This window comes from Musca domestica, unplaced genomic scaffold (assembly GCF_030504385.1).
Source record: "Musca domestica strain aabys unplaced genomic scaffold, Musca_domestica.polishedcontigs.V.1.1 8, whole genome shotgun sequence".
NCBI classification, from domain to species: Eukaryota; Metazoa; Arthropoda; class Insecta; order Diptera; family Muscidae; genus Musca; species Musca domestica.
In genome coordinates, this window is record NW_026712409.1 from 22,073,772 (window position 1) to 22,085,262 (window position 11,491).

The following is an 11,491-nucleotide window of genomic DNA, read 5'->3' on the forward strand; positions in this document are numbered from 1 at the left end:
AATGGTTATAAAATGAGGTACCTTGCTTCATTTCCAGCGCACAGTGGTCACCAAAATTTACGGATACCAATCCGTTGGACTTTTGTGTCTGGAGTATTTTGGAAAGCAAGGTTAGCATTTAAAAATACCAAAGTGTCGATCACCTCAAGCAAGCGCTTCGCCGGGAATGGTCCAAAATACCGCAGAGCAACATTCGGGCAGCGTGTGACGGTTTCACTGGCCGTTTGAATGCCATAATTCGTGCCAAAGGTAAACAATTCAAACAAATGTAAACTTATTCTAAAATTTGATGCTATTTCCGATTTTTTTTTTGTTTTCATTCAAAAATGAAAATTAAAAAAAAAAAAATAAAATTGTAAAAATTATGGCGTTTAACTTTGTTGCAGTTTTTTTTATCTCACCCTGTATGTGCAGTATTTTGGCCAACATTTGGCGTTTCCATGTGACTGAGCCATTAATTCAATTATGCATGATTTAACATATCGCCCCCCTCATGAGCCCACTTCAATAAATGTCCATCAAAGTCAATATATCAATAGTGGGCCTATATCCAATGCCAAAGGAGAAAAAGTGTACAGAAAAAAAAGTAGCAACAACAACAAAAGCTAAAGCAATTTCCAACATTTATAAGCCAATACTTATCAATAACAATCAACTCGGACACAGAACGGCAACATCGGCAACAACAGCAAAAACAACAGCCTGTCTTTTTGTTTCTTCCTTGGGGCTATTTCCTCATTTAAGAGGAAATGTGAAGCAAAAAAAAACACCAAATAACAACAGTAACAACAATTTAAATACAATTTGTTGGGGTTAGACACAAAAAAAAAACACAAACACACACACAGACACAAAAAGAAAATGAAGTGAAATTGGATTGTATTGGAATTATAGTGAAATATTGATTGCGTTTATTTGGAAATGGAGAGTGAGTGGTTTTTGGGTGAATAACGTTCGGACATTAATTTGTGGAATTTTCGGAAATTATGGATTCCATGAAGAACATGGTAGTGGGCTAAACTACCACTTTGCCTATTTAGTTAGAGATCATATCAACTATAAACCTTTTCTGAGTGCATACTATGGCTTTAGAGGATTTATTATTGGGAATCAGAGGGAAATAATATATGAGATGTATATCCACCACCAAATGTGACGTAGGCATTTTTACTTGTCGTACCAAATAACATTGCAATAGAGTGCATGATATGACTTCGAGAAGGATTATATTATATGATATGTATCGTATATTGGAACCGAGTTTCACCAAATGGAAAATGTGGTTTAATTTGCAAAAATCCATACCATTTGAGGCACAATTACAGTGAAATCGTATAGAGATATGTATGGAATTCATAAATCTTGGCAGAGGTACTTCTAAGCGGTCTGGTACCAAACATCTTTGTTTTGGGAGTGCACATTGCGAATTTGAGGGACTTAAACATCTAATGGGATGAAACATATATACGGGAGCTATATTTATGTCTGAATCGATTTTCACCAAATTTAAAGTACTTGCTTCTGCATTAGCTCAGATATCTCGAAATCCATCCTACTATGACGAATATTAAACATATGGCGCACAATAAAATGTGAATCGGATACAGGGTGAGGTGATATACAGGGTGAGGTGAAAAAACTGGAAACAACTTCAGAGTGCTGACATTTCTAAGACACTGGTCCGATAGCTGTTAAAAATATTTCAGTGACATCTCATTATATTGTTTAGAAGCGTACAAAAGCATTTTGGTGAGAATTTTCCAGAAAAAAGTTATTCGTGATGGATTTCAAGCGTGATTGTGAGGTTTCTTTATATTTGGCTGGAAAACCACAAGTGGCTGTCGTTAGAGCACTCCAGCATTTTAATGTGAATGAATCTTTTGTGTCTGATACCATCGCTCGTTACTGTGCTACTGGTAGCGTAGCCCGACGTCAAGGAAATGGATGAAAGAAAACAGCAACTTCAGCAGAAATGGTTCGAAAAGTAAAGAAGCGACTTGATCGGAACCCGTGTCGCAGTGGCCGAAAATGGCTCGTTAGCTGATTCCATTCGGAAAATATGAAAAATTAGCTCGGGGTGAAGCCATTGAAATTTCTAAAAGTGCAAGAACTTACACCGCAACAGAAAGAGAATAGACTCAAAAGAGCTAAAGAGTTGCTTCGCTTGGCCGAAAGTGGTGAACTGCCGACTTTGCTTTTTTCCGATGAGAGAACATTCGTTGTCCAGCGGTTTGTTCGCATGATCGTGTTTACTTTCCAAAGAGGTCAGCTGAAAATGTGCACCTTCGGTTGGCCACCAGAACTCAAGCGCCATAACAGCCGGTGGTCTTCTCTTCTTCGCTTCATTTCCAGCACAATGGCCACCAAAATCTCCGGATACCAATCCGTTGGACTATTATGTCTAGAGTATTTTGGAAAGCAAGGTTGGCACTAAATAATACCAAAGTGTCGATCACCTCAAGCAAGCGCTTCGCCGGGAATGAACCAAAATACCACAGAGCAATATTCGGGCAGCGTGTGACGGTTTCTTTGGCCGTTTTAAGTGCCAAAGGTGACCAATTCGAACAAATCTAAACTTATTTTGATATTTGAGATTTTCCGACATTTTTGCTTTCATTCAATAAAATTAAAAAATAAAAATCGACTTTGTTGCAGTTTATTTTTATCTCACCCTGTATATATAGGAGTAATATCTAAATTTTGACCGATTCCCACCAATAAGGCCCAAACAAATGATTTGGAAAAAATAAATACTACCTGTTATTTGTTTAGAAAAATACATGGTCAGACGGACGGACAGCCATAGATCAACTCGGTGTAATCAACTCAGTGCACCACAGTGTTGTGTAGGGTATTAGTATTCCTGATAATTCATGCCTATTGAATTGAACATAATATTTTCAAAAAACCTCTGAAAATCATAAAACAATTCTTAAAAAAAGGCACCTAATCTTAAAAATGTCATGTCTGAAATTTGGGCACATCGAAACATTTTTAGAAACTCCACCTCTGAATTTAGGGCTCAATCACTGGTAGGCCACCTCTGATTTTAGGGTTCAATGACTGACAGATGCTTTAAAAAATCTTCAAAAATGGTGCCTATAGATGTTTATAGAGTTTTGGAAAATTTCATAAAATCGCTGACTGAAGTTGGAGTTCGAAACTCTTCTTAAAAAATCCAACCCTAAAAGTGGAACACACCGAACACATTTTTGAAACTTCACCTATGAATAATTGGCATTAAAAAACTTAAAAATCAGCACCATAAAAATATGACCTACTGATTTGAATATAAGTTTTTTAATAAATCTTAAAAATCAAGGCCTGAAATTGGGGTTGAAAACTGTTCTTAAGAATCCCAACCTGAAATTGGGGTTTGAAATTATTTTTAGAAATCTGGAGCTGAATTTGAGACCTGTTGATCTGCCCACACCCATTAAGTTGAAATTTTTGGTTTACAAATATCTCGAAAATCCATTTTAATGTTGACCTGAGTCAAAATCTCCAGATTTCCCTATATTTGGGATTTGAAAGCTAAATGTGGGGTTTGAAAATATTTTAAAAATTGACCTATTGTTGAGGTTTGAGTATAATTTTTTTGAATTCATAATTATCGACCTGAATTTCGACAAAAGAATGCTTATCAACCTACATCAATTGACCTGTAATTGAGGTTTGAAAATAATCGGAAAATTTGGCACCCATTGATCTGAAATTAAGGGATTGAAGCAAATCGTTAACGTGAATTTGGGGAATTTGGACAGCTTAAAAATCTGCAAAAAATCACTCCTATTAACAAGTAATTTGGGGAATATCAAAATCTTTAAATATGGGAATGGGGGGGGGGGGGGGGGTCGAAAAATCTAAGCCTATCGACCAGAAATTGGAGGGTTTGAAACATGTTTTTTAAAAATTTCTCAATAGGTTTTAATCGGGGTTTTGAAGAAATCTTTACAATCCACAAATATTGTCGTAAAATCAAAAAAAAAAAATCCACAAAACTTGTAATTGGGGTTTTGAAAACATCTAAAAACCAAAAATTCGACGTTACAAAAATACGGACCTGTGTTGGAGATTTGAAATCAAATTTAAAAATCCGCGGCAATTTACCTTAAATTCTAGGTTTGTAAAAGTCTCAAATGTCAACAAGAATTAAGTTAAAAATGGAGGCTTAAACAGATCTAAACCCTCGGCCTACCGACCTTAAGTTGGTGTTAAAAAATTAAACTTACATATAAAAATTAAATTTGTGTTAAGGGTTTGAAAAAATGTGAAAAATTCACGCGCACTAACCAAAAATTTGGGTTTAAGAATCCTTCTTTATTTACCTGAAGTTGGACGCTTCAAAAAGTTTTAAATATCCAAGCTTTGGGAATTGAAAATAGTTTTTAAATTTTATATATAAATTTCGATCTGCAGATGTTAATATGAAATTCACATTTATTGAACTAATGAAGTGCTTTGCAATTAATTACAAATACACACCTATGTTCAATTAATTTTCATGATTTTATGAAAACGACAAGTTTCTGTAAAATTCATTTTCAAAATTTCCATATTTTCAACATTTCGACATTCCCTTGAAACATCCCACATAATAAGATTAATTCTTTGCCTTGAGATTTCAATTCCCATTTTGGGGTTTTTTCGTGCTCTAATTACATTCAAATTGTTTCATAAAATTTTCAATGCTTCACACCAAAGGCAAGGCAAACAAAGAAAAACGCTCTCTGAGAATTTCCTTTTTCTTTTTCATTTTCAGTCTACTAACCTCAACGTCTCCAGTTCTTTGAGTAAATCCAAATCATTATTTTTCCTGTTTGTTGTTGTGGCAGCATCCTGTGACTTTAGCTCATCCTGGTGTTTGTTTTGATTTATCCTCAGAGATTTACGTAAATTACGTTCCAACAATTCATAATCCTCACGTCGACGATTCATTAAAACATTGACTTGTTTGGTTAATAGTCGCACTTGATCTCTCAGCGATAGAGATTGCATATACGAGTTGTTGTCATTGTCTTCCAAGTAGTTGTCATTATTGTTGCTGTTGGATTGGCGACTTTGTCGCGATGGCAAATGAATGTCATTGTCAACACTATTATCAGATGCACCATATTCTGACTCTGAATCTGTTGCATATCCACTCTCATCATTGTCGTCACCGCTATCGTCGTCGTCATCGTCTTCGACAAAACGTAAGAGCTCTGCACTGGGTTCATTATAGCTGGCATAGATACCATTTTCGCCACCACCATTGTTGGCCGCATCTTTGCTATCGCTGCGCAAAATATTTTCGGTCATTTGTCGATGTTTATCGGACAATGAGGAGGATGCTGCCGCCGAGGATGTTGTCACTGTTGAGGGCATTGTGTTCACTTCCGTTGAGGTATCGCGCAACATGTTATTCATGTCGATGATAATGCTGGCCTCAGACCAGCCGGTCAAACCGGACGTTATTATGAGCTGTAAAGCGATTATGGGTATAATTAGCCCCAGATACCGGTGCTGTAAATTTAACATTTTGCACTTGATCGTTTTTCACTCTTTGTAAATTTATTGTTGTTATTCTTAATATTATCCGGCAATTGCAAAACGGATATAGTATACCTCAAATATCACTTAAATTCAATAATTGTTTGGAATTTTTTCCCGAAAAAAATTCAAATATTTTTTTCCAGCACTTTTCTATTCGACCATCGTTAGTATTCCATTTGAATCCTTCGCAACGAAATCAATCAATCAATCACTCATGCACAACACTATGCTAGTGTTGCTAATTTGTGCGTGTTTTTGTGTTTGTCTCACAAACACTCGCGCACTCACTAAAACTTTCTTTGCTTATCTGTATGTGTATTCAAAACTTTCTGTTTTGTTATTTTTTTCTCTGTGAATATCCTTTTAGTTTCGCCCAATCAACCGTTCGTTCGTCCGTTCGTTAAATGTTCTCGACGACACTTGTTTTAGGTCTAAATTCGTTTCACTATTTCATTCGTCCTTTTATACCAAACAGAACGTCACAAATGTTGTACACACACTCTCATGAAACCAAACCAACTCAGAAAGAGAGCGAGGGTAGGTGAGAGAGAACTTTGCAGAAGTAAGTGTATTAGGTATGGTGGTGCTAAAGCAAACAGGTTGTTTTTGATTCCAGCATTCAACTGCTGTTTTGTAAACAAACCTGTTTTTAAGGGGTGTTTTAAGAGAAGTAGCAATAAATTTAAGAGAGAGTATACATTTAAGAGAGAGAGAGCACTTTTTTTAGAACACATTTCTCCAATACAAAATTTGCATATTAACAATTGTTGATTCTGATGCCGAAACCAATTCAAAATGGAATTTAAAATTAAAAAAATTTGAAATGATGAATAGTGGGACTTCGCTTTTAAATCTGCAAATAAGTAAAAATTAAAAAAAAAAAAAAAAAAAAAACAACAGAAATATTCGATATGTAATATGTGGGGATAATTCTTCACAAAGTTTGACAATCCGGAAGTTATAATTATCGAATAACAGAAAAAAATTTCAAAGAATGCCTTAACCGAGTCCTTATTTTACGGAAGATCTTCAAATGGGCTTCTTTGCCTTTTTATAAAAAACAAGTAAGCAAAGGCTAAAGTCGTGCGGGGCCGACCCTACAACACCACAATATGTTAGAATCCCCCTTTTGTCCAAATCCATGTTGGAAGGTTTCGCTTTTGAAATTATGTCATAGAGCACTGCCCAGATGTTACCCTTAGCATTTTGAAAAGGGACATTTGCCCAACATTTACGCAGTCCGTCGTACTGTTAGCTGTTGTGGTTCATTTTACAGCTAAATAAAATCCAATGGTCATCCAAAATGGTAGAATTCTTTCCTGCTCTAAGTCTCTTCTCAGGAGTGTCGATTGGCTTCAATTGTCTAATCAAAAAACTTTTTCTGTTTTTGGTTCATTTGAACCCCTAAATATTTTGCGATCATCTCCAAAAGCAAGAGGCCCCTCTGTTTCCCTAAATATAGACTCATATATATGATTTACTTGTCTATATATTTGGCTACATTCGTCAACGACATCAGCATAAAAAAGCCAGAAGTTCGCCTTTTGTGTATTTCAGATATCGCCTGCAAGTAATGCTGTTTTTTTTTTTTGCACAAAATTAGTGGTCCATTGCACCCGTTGTCCTAAACTCTAACTTTATGCGAGATTTCGGGTCCTTTGGTTTCTATCTGTGACCTTTATAACGGTAGCAAAATCAGGAAAATTTTTAGTTGTTGATCCATTTCAACCCCCTAATATATTGCGGACATCTTTGAAAACAATAGGCCTAGCCCTTCTGAGCCCAACCCTACCCATGAGAAAATTTTCGTGAAGATTGGACAATATTTGCAATACTTATATAATATCCTTATCCTGTGTTGTAAGGTGAGAATATATTATAAAATATTATAAGTCAAATTGAAAAAATCGCATGCCATAAAAAAATTTGATAAAAAAAATGTCACAAAATACCACAAAATCTATATTAACATCATTATTGACATATTTTTCTGCGATTTTTTTAGATTTTATGCTTTTATGTCAAGAGGGCATTCTGAATTTACAAAATTTGTCAAAATCGGTCCAGCCATTCTTGAGAAATAAGCACTCTAACTATCATCCCCTTCCTTTGTATATATACATTGTATATATTTCGCTATATATAACCAATATATTTACCATCGGCATCTATGTAACAGTCAGAATAGACCTGTTCGTCTATTTGTGATTTCGCCTGGTTAAAAAAATTCGCGGTTTAATTGAAAATTTGACTTTTATTTAACACAAATGTTGTGGCCTATTTCACCCACTAAATATTACCCGATGACCATCAAAATTGGAAGGCTTCTGCCCAGCCCTAAGCTCTAGCCCCATGTTTACTTCCGCTTGGATTGGTCTATAATTGCGACCTGTAGAGCAACTGCAAAATCATGCATTTGTTCAATTTTTGGTCCATTTCAACTCCTAAATATTATGCGATCATCTCCAAAAGAAATAGGGCTCTATTCTGACCCTATCCCCACCTCCATTATACATTTCGTGAAGATCGGGCCATACTTGCGACCTGTGGAGTGATTACAAATTAACATGGACAGACGGACAGACGGACGGACATATATAGCTAGATAGACTCAGCTCGGCGAGACAGGAAGATCTATATATACTTTCCTATGTGGGAAACCAATATTTCGTGGTGTTACATAATTGTTGGCCCAATCAAACTTATAATACCCCCAACACATAGTGTTGTAGGGTATAAAAACTTGAAAACTTTTGTGGAACCCTTTGGAAAGACGTTTAATGGTATTTGCCATAGAATGGCTTTTTATACCCTCCACCATAGTATGGAGGGTATATTAAGATTGTCATTCCGTATGTCTCGCTGTAGCCTTCAAATTAATCGCACGCTTTTTCTGAATACACGCATACTCGAGTCTTGTTTTTAAATATCGTGAAATCAAATTTAAATTAAAGTTACCCAATAACAAACCATCAAACCTTCTTTCTGCTGAAATTGTACACCAGTAAAAATGTCGGATATAGAACAACAAACCAAAATCATTTGTGGACAATGTGAAATGGAAATTAAAACATTTTTATACGTCCAGTGTCACAATTGCGGTCGTCAATTTCATTTTTCTCCATGCTGTTCACTCTCCGCAAGTTCGTACAAAAGCATGAGCCAAGTGAAGAGAGTTGGATGGAGATGTAAATTTTGCTCACAAAAATCTCCTAACATAGGCTATATGGTAATACCTCCTGAGAATGAGCAACACCACGGAAAGCAACAACTTTGTGAGAGCAATGAAACTAATGGTACTTGCAGCAAAAGATTCAGAGATTCAAGTACACCAACATCATCATTAAACTACAACGAAAACACCTCACAAAACAAAGACGTAGAAGTTCCAAAGGCAGGCTTGACTAGCCTGGAGAATTGTATTAAACAACTCACGCTGAGCATAACAACTATGAGTGCCAAACTCGAACAAAATAGCGAAAAGCTCGAACAACATACGGCTGAAATGAAGCAAAACATGGAGAAACTAACAGCTCAAATACATGATCTCCAAACAAGAGATAAGGAAAAGAGCAAGCAAATAGAGCAACTAAATCAAAAAATTGAGCAACTTGAGCAAAAGTCCATCAACAAAAACATAGAAATAAGCAACATATCCAACATAAACGTTAATGTCGACGATATAATAAAAGAGATAGTGCTTAAAACAGGTGTGCAAATAAGCAACAACGACATTGAGAGAGCTTACAAGATACCCAAAAAGAAAAAACTCATTATCGAATTCTCAACTCTCAATAAAAAACGAGAACTAATGAGCAAAATAAAGAGACACTCATTACAAATAAGTAACGGAAACGGAGAATCAAATGAGAACGGAGAAATGAGAGTAAATGAGAGTAATACAATTTACTTAAATGATGAACTCACTCCGCACAATCGTCGTTTGCTTTGGCTAACCAAAACAAAAGCTAGGGAATGCGGTTGGAAATTTGTCTGGGTTAGAAACGGAGTCATTTATGCCCGCAGAATTGAAAATTCCCCTTTCATTTTAATTAGTAATTCATCTGATATTGAAAACATTACCTGTGCAAATTAAAACATTTACATCTTCAACATTTATGCCAAATTATTAAATCAAAAGCGAAAATATAATAAAGAAATAAAAAAAAAACTTTTTACACACACTTTTTGTGCTAACAAAATAATAATAAAATAAAAAAAACATGGATTCGATTGAAGAAATACTAAGTAATTTCAATGAAATTAAAACAAAATATGTTAACTTTTCCTTAAATATTATACATTTAAATATAAGATCAATGAGAAAGAACTTTTTGAAATTCATAACAAATGCATCAAAAATTCTAGAAAAAATACATATGATAGTTCTTTGTGAGACTAACATAACTGATGATGAGAATCCTTTTTATTCCATTAATGGATTCAATGCCATATTTAAAAACAGAGATAGCAAAGGAGGAGGAATAGCTGTCTATATCAAAGAATCTTTCTATTTCAAAAATAAACACCTTTTTATGAACTCGGCAGAAATCATAGGGTTTGAGATATCCAATTCAACAGATATAATAGCAACTATTTTGGCAATTTATCGTCCGCCCAACCAAAATATATCAGAGTTTTTTAATGAATTAGATCGAAATATATCTGATATTGGCAAAAAGAACAAAGTGATCCTCTTAGGAGACATGAACATCGATATCATTAAAAAAAATGCAGTGACATCAAGATATTTAAACATACTTTCATCAAATGGGTTTGAAAGTATGACATTCAAACCGACGAGAGAAGACGTTAATAGGAATACAAAAACCTGTATAGACCATATATTTATTAGATGGGATAAAAACCTGAGCGAAGTATACTCCGCAATAATAACCACACCAATATCTGATCATTATGCATTATTTGGATGTATAAATCAGTCCACGAAACAACACAAAACAGAAAATACGGAATCTACAAAATATGGAATAAATACCAAAAAAGTAAATAACCAAATAAAAAATATTAATTGGGAAGATATAATTAACAATTCTTATAACACAACCGAACTCTATAACAATATACATAACGTATTCAACAAAATATACGAGAGCTCTAAAAAAGAACACACAATATACAAAAGACGTAATCCTTATCCATGGCTAACAGAATCGATATTGAAGTCATGTAAAATAAAAGACAGATTATACAAAAAGTGGGTCCAAAACAAAAATAACAAAACAAACGAAATAATATACAAAAACTTTAATAACAAACTAAACAAAGAAATTTTAAATGCAAAAAACAGACATTTGTATAACCAGTTCGTCAAACATAAACATAATCCGCGAGAAACTTGGAAAATTATAAACGAGGTTACAGGAAAAAGGGTCAAAAATATTGATGATGTCATTATACATAACTTCTCTGGGGAAAACATAAAGAAAATAGCTGACAACTTCGCTACACAATTTAACCAAAATGTGTTAAATATTGTGCATTCCTGCAATATTGTTACGTTGAGATCCAGAGTCGAGATAAACTTGTCGAACTCAATGTTTATGGAATACGCTACTGAATCAGAGATACATACTATACTGTGCACAATAAACACAAGTAAAAGTTCAGGGGTGGATAACATAAGAGCAATTGATATAAAAAACAATGCCACTATTCTTACACCAATAATTACAAACCTCATAAATGGAAGTATAAGAGAGCCAACTGTGCCACAATTGCTAAAAGAATCTATAATAAGACCCATATATAAAGGAGGCAACAAATCAGATTATGGTAACTACAGACCAATCTCTATTCTGCCTATATTGGAAAAAGTTTTAGAAGAGATAATTGTACGGAGACTGAACAGTTTCTTAAAAAAGTACAAGATAATAAATAAAAATCAATATGGTTTTCAGAAAGGCAAAAACATAAATAAGCTACTTGGCCATTT

At 34.6% G+C, this 11,491-nt stretch overlaps 2 protein-coding genes across 2 annotated transcripts in view; one reads left to right on the forward strand and one right to left on the reverse strand.

The window, feature by feature from the left end:
• LOC105262010 (protein scabrous) overlaps window positions 1-5,914 on the reverse strand; it is a 64,284-nt gene extending 58,370 nt beyond the window's left edge. The window contains exon 1 of the mRNA XM_059130917.1: window positions 4,772-5,914. Coding sequence (XP_058986900.1) covers window positions 4,772-5,520 — 749 coding nt within the window. The 5' untranslated portion in view covers window positions 5,521-5,914. The remainder of the gene's footprint in view (window positions 1-4,771) is intronic.
• Window positions 5,915-8,761: 2,847 nt separating this feature from the next.
• Window positions 8,762-9,631, forward strand: LOC101895692 (uncharacterized). Its single transcript, XM_005174759.2, has one exon. The coding sequence runs from the start codon at window positions 8,762-8,764 to the stop codon at window positions 9,629-9,631; it is 870 nt and encodes a 289-aa protein (XP_005174816.1).
• Window positions 9,632-11,491: the final 1,860 nt, after the last annotated feature.